This window comes from Neolamprologus multifasciatus, chromosome 8 (assembly GCF_963576455.1).
Source record: "Neolamprologus multifasciatus chromosome 8, fNeoMul1.2, whole genome shotgun sequence".
NCBI classification, from domain to species: Eukaryota; Metazoa; Chordata; class Actinopteri; order Cichliformes; family Cichlidae; genus Neolamprologus; species Neolamprologus multifasciatus.
In genome coordinates, this window is record NC_140446.1 from 17,138,375 (window position 1) to 17,160,028 (window position 21,654).

General features: G+C 39.3%; 3 protein-coding genes across 6 annotated transcripts; 1 reads left to right on the plus strand and 2 right to left on the minus strand.

The window, feature by feature from the left end:
- The first annotated feature begins 473 nt into the window (after positions 1-473).
- LOC146512829 (troponin T, slow skeletal muscle-like) lies at positions 474-7,706 on the plus strand. Of its 3 annotated transcripts, none has more exons than XM_085171425.1 (13): positions 474-2,707; positions 3,876-3,905; positions 3,994-4,007; positions 4,096-4,122; positions 5,630-5,648; positions 5,742-5,799; positions 5,889-6,005; positions 6,150-6,227; positions 6,325-6,435; positions 6,549-6,658; positions 6,787-6,877; positions 6,961-7,001; positions 7,331-7,706. In XM_085171425.1, exons 2-13 carry the CDS (start codon positions 3,883-3,885, stop codon positions 7,374-7,376), a joined length of 735 nt encoding a protein of 244 aa, XP_085027551.1. In that variant the 5' UTR covers positions 474-2,707; positions 3,876-3,882; the 3' UTR covers positions 7,377-7,706. The 3 variants fall into 3 exon arrangements, with proteins under 3 accessions (XP_085027551.1, XP_085027549.1, XP_085027550.1); XM_085171423.1 differs by having other exon boundaries at positions 475-2,707; positions 6,322-6,435; XM_085171424.1 differs by having other exon boundaries at positions 475-2,707; positions 5,633-5,648; positions 6,322-6,435.
- On the minus strand, positions 4,658-13,398 carry dnaaf3l (dynein axonemal assembly factor 3 like). Its single transcript, XM_085171417.1, has 12 exons — positions 13,297-13,398; positions 12,959-13,041; positions 11,314-11,420; positions 11,142-11,235; positions 10,895-11,043; positions 10,529-10,720; positions 10,300-10,422; positions 9,017-9,139; positions 8,764-8,899; positions 8,361-8,475; positions 8,131-8,205; positions 4,658-7,921 (listed from the first exon to the last, which is right to left on the minus strand). Exons 2-12 carry the CDS (start codon positions 13,038-13,040, stop codon positions 7,780-7,782), a joined length of 1,338 nt encoding a protein of 445 aa, XP_085027543.1. The 5' UTR covers position 13,041; positions 13,297-13,398; the 3' UTR covers positions 4,658-7,779.
- A 102-nt stretch (positions 13,399-13,500) lies between these two features.
- On the minus strand, positions 13,501-20,333 carry syt5b (synaptotagmin Vb). Of its 2 annotated transcripts, none has more exons than XM_085171419.1 (10): positions 20,130-20,333; positions 18,752-18,955; positions 15,780-15,955; positions 15,546-15,644; positions 15,135-15,302; positions 14,756-14,923; positions 14,526-14,643; positions 14,275-14,408; positions 13,843-14,184; positions 13,501-13,796 (listed from the first exon to the last, which is right to left on the minus strand). In XM_085171419.1, exons 2-9 carry the CDS (start codon positions 18,948-18,950, stop codon positions 13,975-13,977), a joined length of 1,272 nt encoding a protein of 423 aa, XP_085027545.1. In that variant the 5' UTR covers positions 18,951-18,955; positions 20,130-20,333; the 3' UTR covers positions 13,501-13,796; positions 13,843-13,974. The 2 variants fall into 2 exon arrangements, with proteins under 2 accessions (XP_085027545.1, XP_085027546.1); XM_085171420.1 differs by having other exon boundaries at positions 14,526-14,640; positions 20,130-20,332.
- Between the last annotated feature and the right edge of the window lie 1,321 nt (positions 20,334-21,654).

Genomic DNA, 21,654 nt, shown 5'->3' on the forward strand with positions numbered 1-21,654 from the left:
TTAACTGTCACGCACACTCACTCACGTGCACACACATACATACAGGTATGCGTACACAGTCACACACGAGCACTCACATAGACACAGACACAGAGTTTGCAGCACACCGTAGGGGGGTTTTATGATGGGGTCGCCTCTATAAAGCTGGCTGTAACTAACAAAGGGGTGAAGATTTTGCAGAGGGACACACCGGCCTCATCTTCCCTTCTAGAAGTGCATGCTTAAATAAAGATGAATAAAGGTTTTGTGAAATAACTACTGAGTTCCGGTGCCGTCTCTGGATGCCTCGACGAATAAAAGAACAGTGCGAAGTGTGAAGTGCAAGGGCTGAAAATATAAAAATTGTGCTGTACAGTTCTCTCAATGCCTTTTCATATGATACATTGCTTGACATGGTTTCTTGAATTTTTTTTTCAAGGTGAACTTTGATCTTGGGTGCTAACAATCAAGGTAAAATGCTTCCCTTCATTGGCTTCCTGTTAAATCCAGAATTGAATTCAAAATCCTGCTCCTCACATAGGCCTACAAGGTCTTAAATAATCAGGCCCCATCTTATCTTAATGACCTTATGGTACCATATCACCCCATTAGAGCAATTCGCTCTCGCACTGCAGGCCTACTTGTTGTTCCTAGGGTATTTAAAAGTAGAATGGGAGGGAGAGCCTTCAGTTTTTAGGCCCCTCTTCTGTGGACCCAGCTTCCAGTTTGGATTCAGGAGACAGACACTATCTCTACTTTTAAGATTAGGCTTCAAACTTTCCTTTCTGATAAAACATAAAGTTAGGGCTGGACCAGGTGACCCTGAAACCTCCCTTAGTTAAGCTGCAATAGGTCTCGGCTGCTGGGGGATTCCCATGATGCACTGAGTATTTCTTCTTCAGTCACCTTTCTCACTCACTATGTATTAATAGATCTGTCTGTTGAATCATACCTGTTATTAATCTCTGGCTCTTTTCCGCAGCATGTCTTCTATCCTGTCTTCCTTCTCTCACCCCAACCGGTCGCAGCAGATGGCCGCCCCTCCCTGAGCCTGGTTCTGCCGGAGGTTTCTTCCTGTTAAAAGCAAGGTTTTCCTTCCCACTTTCACCAAAGTGCTTGCTCATAGGGGGTCATATGATTGTTGGGTTTTTCTCTGTATGTATTATTGTAGGGTCTACCTTACAATATAAAGTGCCTTGAGGCAACTATTGTTGCGAGTTGGTGCTATATAAATAAAATTGAATTGAATCTTAAATTTGGACTCATCAAACCAAAGCACAGATTTCCACTGATCTAATGTTCATTCCTTGTGTTTCTTGGCCCAAGAAAGCTTGTTGCTTTTCCTTAGTAGTGGTTTCTTAGCAGATATTTGACCATAAAAGCCTGATTCACACAATCTCTTCTGAACATTTGATGTAGACATGTGCCTGGTACTGAAACTCTGTGTGGCATCTATCTGGGCTCTAACCGGAGGTGCTGTTAACTTATATATATCTGAGGCTGGTGATTTGGATGAATGTATCCTCAGCAGAAGTGGTGACTCTTGGTCTTCCTTTCCTTATGTGAACCAGTTTCATTGTAGCACTTGATGGTTTTTGCAACTGCACTTAGGGATACATTCAAAGCAATTTTCTAGGCTGACTGACCTTCAGTTCTTGCTTAAAGTAATGATGGACTGCCATTTCTCTTTACTTAGCTGATTGGTTCTTGCCATAATATGAATTGTAACAGTTGTCAAATAGGACTGTCAGCTGTGTACCAACCTGACTTTTGAACAACACAACTGATAGTCCCAAGCCCATTAAGAAGGCGAGAAATTCGACAAATGTGTAGTGTAGATTTTGATGATGCCACAGAGAGTACATAGAGAGGAACAACATAGAAAGCATGAAATTTAATGCTCTCTCTTAAACTGTTCTTCAGAATTATGGATTCGTGTTAATAATCTTTATAAAAACTAAATGTAATCAACACACTTTATTTCCATTTTGGGACAAACTGTTTTTATTCATCTGAGCTCCTGCCACCTGTCTTTGTGTCTCCAATTTCAACAGTGAGGTCAGCATCAAACACTGTTCTCATTTTCTTGCCTGTCAGACTTCAGCTTATGTCCTCAATACCCACTAATAGTCCACATTCAATCCCTGTTCCTTATTTTTAAATTATGACCCATATTCACATATTTGTAGCATGTAAATACAGTTATTGGCATTACATGATCCCACTTCCTTTCTCATCTTAACCATCAAAACTAAATTTCATATCCTAATGCTGACCTACTTCTACCTAAGTTCACTACCAAAGCAATTCTGAAGTCTCCAACAGTTGTTTTAAGGTTTGTCTGACAGCAAGAAGCTGCCAAAATGTCCTAAAATCTTCTAAATGACCTCAAGGTCTTAAGCTCAAACTGGTGCACAACAGAAAGCACTAAGTATTATGTTCATTACTTTAGAGAATTCCTGGCATAACATCCGTCATGCACCAATAGTGAAACAATCAGAGACTGTGGAAATACATTTGTTTCCACCGTATGAGTAATAACACACAAACACACACTCTCTCTCTCTCTCTCACACACACACACACACACACACACACACACACACACACACACACACACACACACACACACACACTCCTCCTTGTCACCCAGAGGACCCCACATAAAGCCATGTTTCCCCTGCACTTGTTACTGCTCTTCGTTTCAACATCATTGTCTGCTGTTCAGGTATGTACTTTGACCTTTTCCTATGATATCTAAACTGACATTTAAATTATAGCACCATCCACATCCAAATAAGATAATCAGCTCGAGCTACAGTTTCCACTGAGCACATGTCCAACTTAGTGTTGCTAAATTAACATGAACAATGAAAAATCAAGCATTTTTAAATAAATGGAAAGACTTTGATGATAAGACACTAAAAACTTTGCTCAGATTAGTGAGTTTGGATTTGGAAATGACTTATTTGTTATATTCGGTGTCTTTTCCGGTTATTTTGAGTGAAATATAAACACCCAGTGTGCAGCATTTGGTGTTTGGGATTTTCATGAAGTGAAAAAGTGGTTTATTTTTGATCAAAACAATTCTGTAATGTACTTAAATACTGGACCCACCAATGTGTTAGTGGGTGATGATAAAGGTGTAACATTTCTCAGAATAAACATGCTTCAGTTATTCTCGGTAACTCTGCTGGTCAATTAATGCAATAAAATCCGCCTGAAATACTTCAGTCCTTTTGTCCATACTTGTTTATCTAGACTTACACACTTACAACTTAAAATCCTTGCTAAAAGTGACCAGTGAGGGATTGTAGACACCTTTATCAGTGCCTGTAAACAGGTAGCATCATACATTTGCATAGGAATGAGACTTCAATATCCCAAATTTGCCTGTGTTGGTTTTTGTCTATTTGATCAGTCAAACATGGTTTTGTACTCATGCAACATCTCACAGTGACACATGTGCATAAGCCTATGAAGTAATGGTTAAAATATCTGTGAGGCTACGCACGTATTTAAAGATCCTTTTAATTTACTGAGACTGCACGTAGATCAAATGATAATAGAGGACTTGGCTGGTGTTAATAGCAGCTAGCCGACCAGCTTAATCTCTTTCTATCCCACATTCTCTCTTGTAAATCAAATTAAACAAGATGGACTGGACAGCTGTTACCTCACTCTGATCCTGGGTAATTGGATGCTGCTCCAATCCAGTGTCCCTCTGGCCTCTTCTATTCCTAGATCATTAGCTCCAAATGGCCTTTCACTTAATCTTATCCCCTAAAGTAAAATCTTACACTGGATGTTGCTTTTTTAATTTCAAAGGTTTGGAAAAAGAAGTGTGGTGCATTATAACTATACATAATAGCACTGATTTTTATGTGTCTTTCCAGTGTCATCATGTCTTACTTAGATGAACACGGGTGAGTCGATCCAGTCCAGAAAGTTCTAATTCATTAAGTTGTGTTTTATGGCACGTCTAATGCATTCTTTCAATTCCTTTTGATTTAGAGGGCATCACGAGGGTAAGGGCAGCAATTCTTTCATTTAATAAATATATAAGCTGCAATTCATATCTCAACTCAATCAGACTGTGACTCTTTCTTTCTCCAGAAGAAGATGAGGAGCAGGGAGAGGGAGGTGAGACTGAAGGCTCAGTGTGGGTTGATTATATTTAGCATACCTTGGAGATAACACATCAACTACCAGCTGTTTTAGCAATCCAGTAGTAGAGACACCCCATAGAACCACACAATTGTGAATATGGTTTAAATCCTGTAATTGACTTAATGTTTACTTGTTGATTCTGTATTTCTGTGGGTAGTCCATAATCACTACCTTAGTACACAACCCAGTATCACGGCAAAACGTGTAATAGATGCGCTGGTCCATTTGGACACGCATGTTGAGGTAGCCTGTAAGCTTCAGCACCAGCAGAGGGAGATATTTTATTTAAAGCAAACATGAAAATCATCGGAAAGCATTTAAACAGACATTACTAATACATTTGCATGTAAATACACATTAGCCGCCTAGCTTAATTATTTCTGGTGATTAAGGACCTGGAGCGTACTTCATACATTCCTTGTTCACTAGCCACTTCTTGGTTTTAACCCTATAATGCCATTTGTATCATATTTGCTACATGAATTTATGAGACCTCTATGTCATCAACATCAACATGATCAATACTTGCCATAATTTCAAAATGTTATGGACAAAATTCTTTTTTTTTGTCTAAAATTAACATTGTTGTTAACAAAAAGTTGCCAAACACGCCCAATTTATCAAATGCGATACAAAAAATATATAATAAATATATCATAAACATGATACAGAAAAAAATTATATAATAAGAACATCTCAGTTCCAAAAAAATCTGAATTTTCTAGCTATTATTTGATGGGTTGGGTCTTACAGGGTTAAATATATTATCTCCCCTTTCTGGTACCACAACTTTTGCATGCATGTCCATTTCATGCTTTGGAGAGGCAAAACTGGCAAAGGTGGGGCTGTCACCTTGGAGGTGGTTTAGAGAGTCCTGAGTTGAACCGCTCTTTCATCATGTGAGTCGTTAGAGACATCTATAACATTTGTGAATTTTTTTTCCACCCTCACCATACGAGTTATAAAGGTCACATGGGTCGAGGTGTGAGTTGGGGTTGAGTCGCATGGGAAAGGATCTCAAGACTGTGTTACAGGTAGCTGACAAATGGTTTCGTAGGCCACCACCTCTACTTAATCATGGCTGTTCAAGCTGGACATAAATGGCCTCCTTGACTCCTCTGTTTCATTTATTTCCACTCTTGGCTGTGTACTATGTGGGAATCTTTAACATTTTAATCTCTGGAGGTGAGCACAAGAGACTCACCTGCATGCTGTTTTGCTTGTTAGTGGCTGCCAATATGAAGAAAGTGAGCTTTAAAAAGGGTAAACAGCTTGATTCAAACAGTAAATGAAAATGAATTGCAGGGAGGTTCCAACACCCAGAATAAGATAAAGATAAACAGCTTTCTGTCTGATATAAACTTGGTTTAACTTGAGCTTTTCTGTTTCAAGATGTATTTTTTGATTATTCTAATAACAATAATAATAATGATGATAACTGATTTACTGTTTCATTACTTTTCTGGCTGCCATGCTGAAGAAGAACGGCCCAAATACAAGTAAGAAAATACAAGAATATTATACTGTGATAATGATTTGATTAGTAAAAAACAAAGCATAACAAATCAGTACGCCTTCATGTGGTTTTACAGGCCACTTACGCAACTCGCTGCACCAAAAATTCCAGAGGGAGAGAGGGTTGACTTTGATGTATGTGCCTTAATATCATTGTTTAAGAAAAGAAATACATTACACGAAAACCAAACGTAAGTAATCCCAGTAAGTTTCACCCATGCTAGGATATCCATAGGAAAAGGATGGAAAAAGATCTTCTGGAACTACAGACACTGATTGAGGTCCACTTTGAGCAGAGGAAAAAAGAAGAAGAGGAATTGATTGGACTCAAAGCAAGAATTGTAATGCCCTTCCCCATACTATTTTCTTGTTTTGCATGTTTGTCTATTTTCCCCTCACTTGTATGAAAAAGGGATTTGTCAGGGTGCAGTCACCATTCAGGCTAATAGAAAGTAAAGCAGCAGAGTTGTTTTTTTTCAATGTAGGAAAGCCGGAGGGCAGAAAGAGCTGAGCAGCAGCGTGTAAGGGCTGAAAAAGAGCGGGATAGACAGACACGGATAGCGGTAATGAATTATGTTAACACATATGTTGCTTATTCCATGAAAATATCAATAATTCAACAAAGAAAAGAATAATTTAAGTGATGATGCAACTCAGGAGGAGCGGCAGAGGAAAGAGGATGAAGAGGCAAAGAAGAGAGCAGATGATGAGGCCAAGAAGAAGAAAGTTCTCTCCAACATGGGCGCTCACTTTGGAGGGTTCCTAGCAAAGGTCAGAGGGATTCAAGTGATTCATTTGTGGGCAGACGTGCCGCTATATTCTGCAAATATGTGAGGTGCATTTCTAGGCTGATGTGACTGGGCAAGAGCGGTCGTTTCTTACAGGCAGAGCAGAAACGGGGTAAAAGACAAACTGCAAGGGAAATCAAAAAGAAGACACTGGCAGAAAGACGCAAGCCACTGGCAATTGAGAGCCTGAAAGAGGATGGCCTGAGGTCAGTTAAAGCCTTCACTGGATTACATTTTTATTTAGCTACATGTTATAGATATATCAGCTGGATAAGCCTGAGGCAAACAATTGTTTAAGCCTTAGACACAAGCTGTAATGCCTTTTGTGTTTTAGAGAGCGAGCCAAGGAGATGTGGGAATGGATCCACCAGCTGGAGTCAGAAAAGTTTGATCTGACTGAGAAGATGAAGAGACAGAAATATGAGGTTAGCCCTTTACTTGGGAATATTTAAGATTTTTATATTAGAAATCGGAGACATTATATTCTTATGTACTTTTTCTTTTTCAGATCAATGTCCTCCTGAACAGGATCCAACACGCTCAGAAATTGTGAGTCAGACGGCTTGTCTCAATCTACACACAAAACAAGGGAGCTAAGTGCAGGGTTGTAGGTAGATCAACTCTTTGCACATCTTTGACTATGCAAAGATTTCACAGGTCACTGGCAACAACCACACACGCACAGGAAACACAACAATCTAAGATCTTGCTACTTTCTGAACAGGATACACACACACACACACACTTTATTTAATATATTTAAATAAAGCGACAGAGCAGAAAGAGGAACTAGCACTACTTTACTGTCTTACATTTCTCTGATCTTCTGTGAACTACTGTTTACGATCTCCTTTTAATCTTCTATTTTCTTAATGCAGCAAAAAGGGACATGGCAAGGGAAAAGTTGGAGGACGTTGGAAGTGACCTCACACACACACACACACACACAGGAAGCATAAACAAACAAGAGGATGGTTCACTAGTTCCAGGACAAACTTCCAGTAACTTTGCAGTGTTCAAATAATGGCTTCCTGTAGGGTTTATTTGAATACATCAACTTATACTTACATTTGTGGCTATTAAAATACACATATAAATATATTTGAACTGCTGTAATGGTTCCATTTAAACAAGATGTGAAATATTATTATTAATTCACAGTTGCTACCAAACAAATATGAATTATTATCTGAAGCATCTGACAGCTCCTCCTAGTTGGTTTGCAAACTGCTGATAAACAAGATGTGAAATGTCTCTGTTGTATGGCTTTATTATGCTAAGTGTCTCTCGCATCTTGGTAAACAGCTATGCTGCGATACGAAAACCTCTACTTTATCTGTTGTACGAAGACGGCATGGACGTCATCACTGGTCCCCTCATGCCAAGGTTCAAATCCAGCCTCTAAAGCGATGTCCTCTACTTTCTTTGCAAAGCCAGCTTCTTGCTCTTTATTCAGATCCAAAATGTACCTAAGACACACATAATGACACAGGAATGCACTGTGAATCCAAATATGGCAATCGCTGTCGCTATTAACTTTCAAGAACAGTGTCACAATTGAATTATAAGGAATATGTGGCAAACTCAAAATATCCCATATGTAAATGCCGATACACGGCAGTCACTGTAGTCCTGGTGGCCATGGTAACGAGCCCTGTGTTACTAAAAAAACCCTCACTTGGCCAACTCCACGACAAGCACAGCGTCTGGTGCTGCAATCTGTCTCATCATCGGGCCCAACTGGTGCACAAAGCTTTACAGCAGAGGCAGAGAAGGAAGCAAAAACACAGAAAACGAAACATGGTCAGCAGTTATACCAGTAGTGTGCAGTCCAGGTGACTGGATGCTAAAGGAATATTTTTTCAAGATGACTTAATATATTTCGTATTCATTTAAAGAAAAATCCACCTGGCGGAGAAGTAAATGGTGTTGAAGAATTGGGAATATTTCTGTTTCTCAGGCAGTTTGTGAAATGAGTCCAAAGGCAGGAAGGTGACAGAGATCCCATTTGGATACATCAAGTCTGAATGGGATTAGAGAAATCGCAGTGCTGGTTTTAGTTGCTATTTTCTGGAAATTAAACATCAAAACATATTGCATTAAGACAGGAGGTAATACAGTAAATAGCTGGAGCACCTCATTCCCCTTTAAACTTCTCTTAAAGTTGTCCAAAAGAACAAAATGAAAGAACATATAAAAATAGAAACCAACCTTTCACATCACTTTAAGGGTCTTTTTGTCACAGTGGTTTTACACTCTGGTTTTAATCAAAGCTAAAGCTGAAGGCCTTTTAGCATTCATAGTCTTTCACCTTTAATACTGACAGTCCGTATGGATGTGTCGTCCTCTGCATCGGTGTATGTTTGAGAAGTAGTAGGGCAGCCCCGTCTGCTGGACAGGGACTGGAACAATCCTTGCAGATTTGCGAAAGAGATATCCTGGGCGGTCTGTGGATGTGAGAACAGGATGGATGACAACAGACAGACAGTAATGTGTTTAGAGATGTGTGCAAACTGATTCCAGCAATGAAGACAGAAAAAGACAGAAAACCTTGCACTTTTTACCTTAATGGGTTGCCCATTCTGTGTCTTCAGCAGACTCTTGTCATCAGTTTCAATGCCAAAGGACAGGTAAGGACTAGAAACAATGTCTCCCCAGTATCCCCTGATGGCTACTTTGTCTCCTTTCTGTACAGACACATGAACAAAATTAGCTTCCTTCGTCAACTTACTGTTTACAGTGAAGTGAAAAAGTAGCTGGCCCCTTCCTGATTTCTTGATATGGTTTTTCACACATTTGTCACACTTACATGTTTCAGTTCAGCAAACTCATTTTAAATATAATACAAAGATAACCCGAGTAAATACAAAATGCAAGTTTTCAATGATGGTCTTATTTATTAGGGAAAAAACGTTATACTTACTTATCTGGCCCTGTGTGAAAAAGGCATTGCCCCTTTTGTTGAATCATGAATGAACTGTGATAACCACATTCTTTAGAAGGCTGAGTTCAATTTCTTCTCCTTCACACTCAGGCCTGATTAATGCCAGACCTGCTGGATCATGAAATCACTTAAACAGAACCTGTCTGTTCTGTTTAAGTGATAGATAGAGCAGGCTTCTCTATCTATCATCTACAAATGGTTACAAAGATTTTGTTTAGGCTTTGGGACTCCAGTGAACCACAGTTACAGTCCTTATTATCCACAAATGAACAAAACATGAAACAGGTTGAACCTTGCCAGCCTACTAAAATTACTCCAAGAGCACATCGATGACTCATCCAGAGGGCACAAAAAACCCAGAACAGCATCTAAAGAACTGCAGGGCTCACTTGCCTCAGTTAAGGTCAGAGTTCATGATTCAACAATAAGAAAGAGACTAAGCAGAAATGGCATCCATAGGAGCCCTGGGATGAAAACCACTTCTGACCAAAAAGAACAGGCTTTTCTCATGTTTGCCAAAAAACATCTTAGTGATGAGTCAAAAGCTGAACTTTTTGGAAAGTTTGTCTGGACTAAAATCAGACTGAGTTACTTTGACAAGCTTTAAACAAGTCTGTTCATACTTAAAATCCTCCAGTGGCTGAATTAAAACAATACGAGGACAATTACTTTTTCAAGCAGGGCCAGGCATGTTTGGATAGGTTTTTTTCCTCCTAATAAATGAAATCATAATTTAAAAACTGCATATTCTATCCACACAGTGTATCTTGGTCGAATATTAAGATTTCTTTAATGATCCCAAACGTGAAACACGTGACAAAAAAAAAAAAAATCATTGAAGGGAAAAATTCTTATTCACGGCACTGTAGAAGAGCGATGTAGAAAAAACCAATATGTAATTACCCGACTAAAGACTCTTGAAGACAGCAAACTAGGATTAGTTATTTGATAGACGCCTTCCCTCATTTCGAATGCCAGTCCCTGTTCCCTCCATCGCATGTATTGCTGTCTGTTGATGACGCGACACTGCAGACAACCAGTACGCAAACATATATTTGAATTTCTTTGTCCAACTTTTTATTTGCAAAATCTCTGGCCACACCAGAAGAATGTGCAGAAACTACTCAGATACCCCTTTCTCATGAAGCTTCATTGTAAGATCCCAGTCAAAGCAGCCCTTCTTGGAGTCATACCGTGTCCCAAGGTGTTGCCTGACTCGATAATCCCAAGCTTTGGACATGATAGGAGCAGGATGCTCTGGTGATGAAGACCGAGTTTGGATCCATGACTTAAATATCATGTCCAGTTCGTCTCGCTCCTTAAACTGTAAAAAGTGTCCATACTCAGTGAATAAAATTTGGAAGCTTTTTCTGAATGTGTAAAGCACTTACACTTACAAATTTTAATGATTATGTGCAGTGCACTACAGGTTATACTGAGCAAGCTGCAATGTCTGGCTGTTTAGGTAAAAATAAGCTCCTTCAGCAGATGTTTGTACCTTAAGGAGAGCTGTGTTCAGACAGGCATGCGTTGCCATCGTTTCAGTAACAGACAGAGAAAGTTGTGATGCTACACGTTGCAGTACTTCCTCTGCCTGACTGCGGATTTCTGCGTTTCCAAACACATCTAGGAAAACTTCGGTCTTCTCTAAAGATTTAAAATAAGGATTTAAAAACCCCACTGGTTTATGGACAACAACACATCTTGCTTTAATAAAATGAATAATTTATCCAACTCCCACGTACCATTAATCCCCATGCTGTCCTGGGGAATCAGTGCCAGGTAGAGGAGCAGCAGCTGTCTAGCAACCACCTCCATGTTGTTTTCTATCACCCATATCTGCAGTGTGGCAAAAAGTAGTTCTTTGTAGCTCAAAGTATTGTTAGCCATTTGCAGTTTAAAAAGACTTAGGCTCACATGGACACTTTGTTTGTCTTGCAAACCGGCAATGGTCTTTAAAATATGTCGTGGATCTCCACTGCCCACCAGTAAAACATTCATTTCCCCTTCACATCTCTCAGGGCCTAGTAAGAGAAAGGGACAGGGAGAGAGAACACATATTATGCTTCTGTTGCTGGATAAGGAACCTCAGTACATTTAACCTGACAGGGACAAACTGTAGGTGATAGAAACTGAATATAAAAATCAGAAACAGCAGAAACATCTGAGCTGAGAAACAGCTCAGATGTTTACTGATGGACCTGTGATACTGACAGAGTTGACAGAGACACAGTGTAGGATACAGTATCAGATGATAAAACACGACTGACGGATGACACAGTTTGCTGATCCACTGCGTGTATCCAGTTCTGGGTCGACTTACCGAGGTTGATTTGTGTGATTTTGAGTGGAAAATATGTCAAGGATCAGACACCATACCTTTCAAATGTCAAATTTCAATCTTTGAACAAATTTCCACAAAATGTTCAGAAGACAAACTGTCTACAGCTGCACCAAAAAACTCACTGAAAAATGCATTTAGTTGTTTTACAGTCTTTAAATCATTTCAGCCTCATCTTCACTCAAATATTGGCATCAACTCCAAGATCCAACTGTGATAAACACCAATTATAATGTGACAAATGATTGATCATCAGTGCTATTTTGCCTCTGTTAGCTGCTGTTAGCTGGCATTAGTGAAACTTTCTTTTAAGCGGATCCAGAATTGTTGGACTCTCATGCAATGTGAGAATGTAATCAAACAGTTTATTGGGAGGAAATGTACTTCTGAGGCCTACCATTAGCTAGCACAGTGCTAGTTTATAACCAGCTGGTGTTTTTGTTTAGCTGGTTCATCATCAGCTGTCCAGAGACAGGAGGGTCGCATGTTTAATCTGCTGACGATCAGTAACTGCGGCAATATCAGGAATAAATAAGCATGTTTATGCATGTCTTCCTGACTTCAGTTCAGGAGATGAGGCTTGAGAGGAGGAAGAGGATAAACTTTTATTCAGATGCTGATTGTGTTGTCTCTTTTTGTGCTTTCACTTCTTTGTTGAAGTGGATCCCTTCTCAGATAATAAAAAGATTCTTCATATCTTGAGTATGAAGGTGCAAACATTAATTAAAACTTGCCTCCTCAGAACATGAACTCCTGAGAATTAACTTCTTTTCTGCCTCTGATATAAGACACATGTGGCAATTCTCTGGCCACATACATAAGATCAGGCAGAACAGTCCATCGGGATCACTGTATTCAAGAGGCAACATGACATCTTACACTATGTATTTTTAATGCTTTAATTCTTTATTTGTTAGAATTTAAAATAAATTTAGAATTGCACACTAATAAATCTACATTTATGAGTACACCATTATTTTTTCTATTAAAAAAACCTAAAAAACCCCCAACTGACTGTACCTAATTTTGAGATATCACACGTGTATTGTGTATTTATTTGTGTGAAACTAAAACGTGGCTGTCTATTTTTAAATGCACTCAACGCAGCATAATAAATTAATACTCTTGAAAAACATCAAAGCAACTCATACAATCCTTTATCTGCTCTGACGCACGTGCGCGGGCCCACTCACAGGATCCTCGTGCAGTCAAGACTCTTACCGATATGGAGCAGGTCGCGTGCAGGACTGAAGCCCCACCAAGTGATGCAACCCGCACCCTCAGATGTCCGTCCAGCACTCATACTGCAAAGAAAGGCAAACGAAGGCGTGCACCCCGTTGGTTTACGTCAAGACAAAACAAACGGCGGTAGGCAAGGGACCACAAAGCCGTAAAAATACAAAATAGCTTAGTTCAACTAATGCTAGCCAACTGCTACAGAACTTTTAAATGGTGCCCTGAAAATACAGCTATTGCTCAAACGCACAAGCGTGTCTCTGACTTTAATTCTGTAACTAAAAAACCTTAGATAATATCAAAAACTGTTTGTTAAACCTCACCTGACCGACTCTTTGACGACAGCTGTAAAAAGTGTGAAGCTGAAAGTAAGTTTGGGTTCTGTTGCTAGGCAACACTTTTGGCTACGTAGACACCATCTACTGGTAAAAGAACGAATTACACAGTACGCTCTTCTATGAGTGCCTTCATTGTTAAAGTTTATTCAATTTATTAAAAGAAACTGAGCATTAATGTGAAACATTCCATTGTAGGTTTATTTGTTTATTGCACCACAACACTAGAAAGTGAGCAAAAAGGCCCAAAATACATTAAAAAACAACAAAGTTCACATCATTGAGTAATTATGTGATTAAACTCTCTTTCATCAATTTTTAACATAACCTTGCATGGGCCTACACAAGAGATGCACATTTACAGATATGTGGTTTCTAGGCTTATAAAGACAATCACTTTGGTTTATGGTATGAGGTAAATATGGGGAGACAAGGTTTTAATAACAGCCAAATATCAAACATTGCTTGACAGGTGCATATATACACACCTACAGACACACACACACACACACACACACACACACACACACACACACACACACACACACACACACACAATAAAGTGTCTTAAAGGAAATAAAATGGAAAGGAGAAAATAAAAATTAAGAAAACTTCGGGTTTAACAACAAGTAGCATATTGGCAGCAGTCACTACTCAGGTGTGACTCTAACGAGGTTTTGCTTTGAGTGCTGCATCTACTTCTTCTTCAGGCAGAAGAGTATGCCACTGGGCTACTGGACGTCTGGGATTAGCAAGCATGTCTGACCAGTGGCGCAGTCCGACTCCTGTAGCTCCATAACCCATAAAGGTCTTTCCAATGGGGTCGTTGCTTCCAAGTTTATCGTAGTCGAATACTGTAATGACAACCTGCACTTTCTGAAAGGCAAAAGAAATACAAATGACCCAGACAAGCTTGTCCACACAGTGCTTGGTGATTCAAAACTGATTACCGGTAATAAAAGGTACCTGTATTTGCTCAAAGGGGACTTCAAAGCTGAAACTCTCATTAAAATAAGGATTGAGTGTGTTTTTCTTTACTGTTGTCTTCTTCTTTTTAATCCGTTTCCCATTTTGTTGCAGAACAATCTTCACATATGGGTCTTTTGAAAGAGGAAGTGAAGGTGAGTTGCATCATGCATGTCTGTTTCAATTCCTTATGATACTTGGGGATTTATTTATTCATTTATTTGACTGATAAAATCATGAGGCCTGATTACCTGATAAACCTCCAACATCCATTTTCTTAAGGTTCTTTGCCTCCATGATGTTCACTGTCAGTTTCCCGGCAGTGGGTACATAGCGCAATGAGATGCAGATATCACCCAGTTTTTCCTGCTGGGATAAAATTTTGTGAAGAGAATATTGAAAAAGGGTTATTATCCAGATGTTTAGCATTGAAGGGTTGAAGAGCTGAAACATGTTTAAACAAAGATACAGTACATCATACCTCCTCCTTCTCACCGCTCTCCAAGTCCCTCCATTGTTGCATTGGCTGACCCAAATCAACACTGTTCATGGGAATCTTTATTTCACCGATCATGTCATGCTTGGAGAATCGATCAAAGTCAAAAACCTGCAACACCAAAGTCTTTCCACCCAGCTCTGCGTATGGAATCTAAAAAGAGGGGGGAAATGATAACAGACATACTGCATTGGTATTTTGGGGGGAAGGGACAGGTTGAGGTTGATTAAGGGGAAGAAAAGTCTGAAGAGGAAGTGGAGACTTGTGCCCAGCGAAGCGTGAAAAGCAACAGCCCGAAGCACCAACTCGAGCTGTGACAAAGACAAAACCCTGACAGCATCAAGTCGACAAGTACAAGTAGTACCTTGAAGATGAAAGTTTCGTTGAAAACAGGGCACAGGTTTTTGCGCTGAACCTTGGTCTCGTACTTCTTCTTTTTATCTGGCAGCAAAAAAACTTTGACATAGGGGTCTGAAGTCCCCCCCATGTCCATAGCGGCAAGGTCCTGAGCCTGAAGGATACCCACGATGAGCTTTAGAGGAAAGAGATCAAGTGTCAGAATCAATGTTATTAGAGTTATCTATAAGTAAAGACTAAAACTAGTTGAGAAAAATGTTATAGTTATCTGGAATAAAAATCTAAACTAAACTGTAAATGAAATAGAAATACTTAAAAATACAGAACTTTAATATATCTGGACAGAACTGGTCTGAAGTGGTTTAAGTGGTCAAAAAGAAAAAGGGTAGGAATTTTGACATTTCCATGGAGGACTTACCTGAGCATCTGTGAAGTTGTAGTCCAAGGAAAACTCCAGTTTACCCAACTTTTCCTGTTCTTTCTCCTCTTCCTCCCCTTCTTTCTTCACCTCCCCCTCCTATGAGATTAAAACACACACACACACACACACACACACACACACACACACACACACACACACACACACACACCTGATTTTCTTGTAGTTCTTGAGCTGGTAAGATAATATAATATAATACAGTGATAGGCGTACCTTCTCTCCAGTCTCTCCTTCACCTTCCTTTGCCTTTCTGCGGCGACCTGCCTTCCCCTCCCTCGCTTTCTTTGGCTTTTTCTTTTTACCAAAGCATTTCTTAAAAATGCAGAAGATGAAGCATGCCACCAAGACCAGAACCACCACAACAATGGCTCCTACTGCCCACATGGGAACTGCCAAAATAGAGATATGGGTTGGCTCATCAGTGGATGTTATAGAAGTATGGTTATCATGAAAGGGCTGGAAATCTCTGATCCGTCTTTGCTGTTAACATACACAGAACTAACACAATGCTGAAACAACAACCAAAACCTCATCAAACAAATATGAGTCAGAACTTCAGATTGATATCCTCACTTTTCAATTCTCTCTATGGAAGGTTTTTTAAAAGCTTGCTGATCTCATACCTTAAGAAGAGGTTTGAACTTTTTTATATCTTAAAATTACAAAAAAAAACTAGGGAAAGTCACTTTTCCCCAGTGTTCAGTTGTATCAGGTTAATCAGTTATAAGAAGGTTCAAGGGGACCTATTATCCACCTAATTGTTTTTTACAGTGTTTTTTACAAACTTTTACAGTGTGCAAAAGTTTTGAGCCATCCCTCATTTGTGATATTTTCGAGCAGCAAGGTCTTGAGCATTAGTTCTCCAGACTTTCTGAAGGACTGTGGACATTGGGTTCTTTTTCACTTATTTTCAGTCCAGTTCTTGTATTTGGGCATTTTCAAACAAATGCCTTTTTGCATTCAAGAAGAAAAAAACTAAAACTAACACAATAGATGAACCAGTGTTTTGTCCACACACATAAGTTAGCAAAGAATGAATTCTTTAGTTGAATATATGAATGCCAAAGATAAATGCCAAAGATAACACAGTTTGATGGGCATAAAATAGTATTTTTACAGGTTTTAGATGTGTCCTTGATCGAGCACAGCTGATTTAAATGGCTAAATTACCTCCTCAACATGTCTTAAAGTTCTCCAAAAGTCTGATAATGAACTAATCATTTGAGTCAGGTGTGTTGACCCAGGGTCTAAAACCTGCAGGACACCAGTCCTTGAGGCCTGGAGTTCCCCACCCCTGGTATACACAAAGGAGGTCAGGAGAGATGTACAAAAGTGAGTGTCCACAGGCCTCTGTAAAACATGGTGGAGGTTCTGTCATGGTTTGGGCCTGCATTTCAACCAGTGGTGTTGGAGATCTTGTCAAAACTGATGGAATTATGAATGCAAAAATGTGCTTGGAGGTTTTGATCACCCATGCAGTACCATCTGGAAAGACTTTGTTTTTCCAGCATAACACACACACACACACACACACACACACACACACACACACACACACACACACACCTACACACACACACACACACACACACACACACACACACACACACACACACACACAATGGAGCCCTCTCAGTCATGGACTGGCCTCCCCAGAGCCCAGACCTCAACTTTATTGAAGCAGTGTGGGATCGTCTTGACAGAGAACAGAACTAAAGGAAGCAAACTTCCAAAGAAGAGCTTTAAATGTCCTTCAAGAAGCCTAGAGAACTATTTCTGAAGACTACTTAGGAAATTACAAGAAAGCTGCTTAAGAGAGTTCAGACTATGTTGCAGAATTAAGGTGTTCATATTAAATATTACCTTTCAAGCTCTTTAGAATTGTACAAAGCCTGATTTTTGCCTCATATAATTTATGAGGCAAAAAAGTTTATCTATGTTTCCACGTGTTTCAATAATCAGTGAATCCATTTCCCATTTTCCAAGCAAGATATGAGTAAATTAGAGATGGCATAAGATTTCTGCACTGGAATGCATTCTTAGAGTAGTGGATGCCTCATTTAAATTTCAAAAAATTTTAATTTTTGCGCAGAGACTTAGTTTATGTTTGATCTGAAATAGGTCAAATAACTCATAGTTATTTGTATGTGATTACCTCATTTTTTCAGACTTTGCTCATGGTTGTTTATGAGTATCTGCCACCGTAACAGTAAATATATTTCAGAAAGTAAAAGCAAAACATATCAGTTCCCCTTCAGACATTAACAGCTGTTCATGAGCTCGGAGACAGAACCAAAGGTGTAATGCATAATGTCAAAATAAATCATGATTTCTTCTTTTTACCACAATAACTAAAACTTTCTCAAAATTATATTTTAAGCACTTTGTTATCTATGTTTTGCTAATGTTGTGTTATGTCAATAATACACATGTCAGCATTGAGATAATAACAGTCTGTAAACCCACAGCCACCACTAGTTGCTCCACCAACCGCAGAAGCTCATTAAATGCTTTACTCTTAGCATCATAGGCAGTAGTTATTCATTTCTTGGCAAAATGACTCAGAAGCACGTTTTCGTGTTCTGTCATTGTAGGCATAAACACTTAAACTGTTGACGTTCTTTGAAATCATTCTTTATGCCACATCACTTATGTTAAAAAGAGCAATTTAGTGTTGGAAATTTCTCCTTACATCTACAGTAGCTTGAACTTTTGTGGAAGACTATAAACATAACTCCTAAACATAACTGGTAAATTCATTGATAAATATTATCCATCTTCTTCTGCTTATCTGGAGCCGAGTCGCAGGGGCAGCAGCCTAAGCAGAGAAGCCCAGACCTCCCACTCCCTGGCCACCTCCTCCAGCTTGTGCGGGGTAACACCAAAGCATTCCTGGGCCAGCCGAGAGATATAATATCTCCAGCATGTCCTGGGTTTGCCCCGGGGCCTCCTCCCGGTGGGACATGCCCGGAGCACCTCACCCAGGAGGCATCCTTATCAGATGCCCGAACCTCCTCAGCTGGCTCCTTTCGATAAATAAATTATAAATCCCTTTGATAAATATAAATTTGACATAATGTAAATTCTGCACAGGGATAGTTTCCTCCCCAATAGCCACATTTAGTTTACGTCATCACTGGTTTATGGATTTCTGTATCATTTTGCAGATTGTGGCAGTAGCTTACTTGACAGATGACTCAGCTCATTCATGAACTTTTCCTTCATGTGGTTGTAGTCGTGCCCAGGGTGATGTTCTGTATGTGAGTGCTCATGGTGTTCTGAATGAGAGTGCTCATGATGAGCAGGCTCTGTTGTTTCCTCCGATTCTGGTTCAGACGGCTCAGCGGCCCTCCGGACTCGAACCCCAGCACCGACCAGCCTCATGTCAGCTGCCAAAACATTAGAATTACTACAGTTATTCACGCTGTTTTTAAGTTGGCTGCCACATTGAATGATAACACAACTTTACATGCATGCTGTGTAATCCCTGTGTTAATGTGTTGCAGGAAGGTTGAAGAGCATAGGACAACTCTAAGCCAGATGCTCAACATGGCTGACCCTAATCCCTCTGTTACTCTCATGCTCTCCTCCATCTCGTGGCCCACGCTTTCACTCCCACGTTCAGCCCATCCCCATTTCTCTCTCATCACTGACTCTGCTGTGGACTGGATTAAACTATGCCTCTACAATATTAATCCAAAACCACAGATTCTCAAAGCTTTAAAAAATAGGGGTTGGTATCATCCTTTGGTTTGCCTTGCATAAAGCCACTGTTTCTGTCATACTGACTGTTTAGAACAATATTTAAATGAGGTTTAGTGGAACACAGGCAACTTTTGGAAAAAACTGATTTTTTAATAAATAGTTATTAAGAGCTGTATTTCCATTTTAAAAGCAAACAAAAATGGCAGTAATAGTAATTTTTACTGCACCCATTTACTGTGTTTAATAATTGAACATTGAAATTGAATATAACTTAATGGAATTAAATGATCACTGAAGGACATTTATTAAAATTTAAATCACGATGTGACATCTAATAGGAAACTAAAGTATGTAAAATGAAGCATTTGCAATATTAGTGGTCCTTTAACCTCCTAAGACCCAAACTCTTACACGGCATGCATTTTTAATTTCTCTTTGATATTTGGGCATATTGGGGCACAATGAATGTATAAACAAAGAATTACCAGATTTTTTTTAACCTTATTTTTGTTTTTAAGAAAAATAAGAGCCACATATGAGGATATTCGTTTAAAATTTTGATAGAACAGTAGCAGTATAATGTCCTTGTAAGTGGATATCAGGCCCTCGTAGAGCAAAATTGAGTATTTTGGTCTAAATAACCCAAAATGTGATGTCCACATATGTGGACGCCAGGTCCTAGGAGGTTAAATTGGTTTGTTCAAAGCCAACAGGAAGAATATACACACACAGAAACACAGCATGTTTTTCTCCTCAGTTTAGACCCTTTTATTATTATTTTTTTTAGGATTTTTCCACTTAATCATAACAACAGTGTTTGAAATTGAATATTTACTGAATACTGAATATTTATCTTACCTGTCGATATCTTCCTTTAATTTTGTCAACACCAAAAGGAGGCAACTTCTAGTTCGGTGTCTTTCTTGTAGCTTTTCCTCTGGCCTGTTGAAGACCCTGCACACCTATCAATCCTTGGGTATGCTGTTGACTAGAACTGGCAGGCTCCCTGCAACCCTTTCCACCAAAGCTAAAGCACTGGCAAATCACTAGAGAAATGTTGTCATTTAATCCCCCCACTCCCCCCCCCCCCTACTGATATTAGAAGGCAGACAACACATCTGTTGCTTTACATCTGACTAAAGAAAAATATAGACCATCATTTACCTTTTATTGTGTTGTAGTTGCAGGGTTGGTAAATTTAACATGTTGAAGTATTCAAAGCTTTTCCTTGCGGCAGGGGAAAACTGTTTATTACACTGATGGCAGTGTTTATCCATTAGACTCAAGAGATTGTAGTACATCCAGCCCTTCACTAATCTCCTCAGCATAGCTGCCCTCGCAGTCGATCGTCCAACAACAACTTGTGCTGCGAGTGGATATTGTGCATCTATGCATGGATATGTAGTTTCCCATCCTTTTAGCCTGCCATTTTACTGTACAAAACACATACACATATTTATCAAACTGTAAACAGTAATCCCCACGGATATTTATATATGCCTTTGTTTTGTTGGGGGGGGGGGGGGGGGGCACAGATGAGCATGACATAATTGCCTTACATAGAGTTAGGGCAGGCACTTAAAATAACTCTGCATTTCAGGATATTTTATTTATAAAAATAAATTTTATGTTGCAATACATTAAACCACACAAACACAAGTTACAAATGTTTTCACACTTGGTGAAAACCTGGGAAAATCTGTGCAAACCCTTGTGGTTTCTTAATCTGTCAAGTGTTCTACTTCAAACCACTAGAACCAAAATGACACTTGAACAGAGTAAGGCTACAACCACAGGTACACAGGTATTTTTGAAAACAAAAATTTTCCATTTTAGTTTAAAAGAAATTCTTTCCACACGTGTGGTTTTGAAAAAATACCTCAGTCCACATGTAAACACCAAAAGACGCAGTCAAACACTGTGAAGAACATGCCAAATCCTAATCGTGTAGAAATGGCCAATCAGAAGTCTAGAAGCCTGGGAGGAAAAGAGTAAACAGGGTTTTATGCAAACCTTAGTACTTATGAAAAGTTTTTGTTTTTCTGGAAAGGCAACTAATTTTGTGTTACTTTTCAAGTGCCTTCATCATTTCAAATATTAGTAACCAAAGACAGTTATTTTGGCTGTTGTGTAGACTCACAACTTAGGAATGAGCAAAATGCATACAGAAAAAATATTCAAACCCGAAGACGACGTTGGGATTTGCGTTGTGAGAGCATCTGTTGAATTGAAGTTCACTCTAATGCCTCTGTCTTTCTAAATGGAGTGACAGTAATTGAGTATGCATATGTAACCGTGTAAAAACTGCAGATAGTAAGATCAACAGCATTTTGTCCATATCCACCACTGTAGAAATTCATCTCATGTAAACAATAATGTGACG

What these genes read in the sequence shown, in the direction of transcription:
- LOC146512829 (XM_085171423.1), top strand. Translation starts at nt 3,883, where the DNA reads ATGTCTTACTTAGATGAACACGG. An exon ending in CTGAAAGAGGATGGCCTGAG is followed by an intron (nt 6,659 to 6,786) that starts GTCAGTTAAAGC and finishes TTTGTGTTTTAG; the next exon opens with AGAGCGAGCCAAGGAGATGT. An exon ending in TGAAGAGACAGAAATATGAG is followed by an intron (nt 6,878 to 6,960) that starts GTTAGCCCTTTA and finishes TTTCTTTTTCAG; the next exon opens with ATCAATGTCCTCCTGAACAG.
- dnaaf3l (XM_085171417.1), bottom strand. Translation starts at nt 13,040, where the DNA reads ATGAGTGCTGGACGGACATCTGAGGGTGCGGGTTGCATCACTTGGTGG. An exon ending in AAGACAAACAAAGTGTCCAT is followed by an intron (nt 11,236 to 11,313) that starts GTGAGCCTAAGT and finishes GCCACACTGCAG; the next exon opens with ATATGGGTGATAGAAAACAA. An exon ending in ACCATTTACTTCTCCGCCAG is followed by an intron (nt 8,206 to 8,360) that starts GTGGATTTTTCT and finishes TCTGCTGTAAAG; the next exon opens with CTTTGTGCACCAGTTGGGCC.
- syt5b (XM_085171419.1), bottom strand. Translation starts at nt 18,950, where the DNA reads ATGAGGCTGGTCGGTGCTGGGGTTCGAGTCCGGAGGGCCGCTGAGCCG. An exon ending in TGAGCTGAGTCATCTGTCAA is followed by an intron (nt 15,956 to 18,751) that starts GTAAGCTACTGC and finishes CTATTTTGGCAG; the next exon opens with TTCCCATGTGGGCAGTAGGA. An exon ending in ACGAAACTTTCATCTTCAAG is followed by an intron (nt 14,924 to 15,134) that starts GTACTACTTGTA and finishes CCCTCTTTTTAG; the next exon opens with ATTCCATACGCAGAGCTGGG.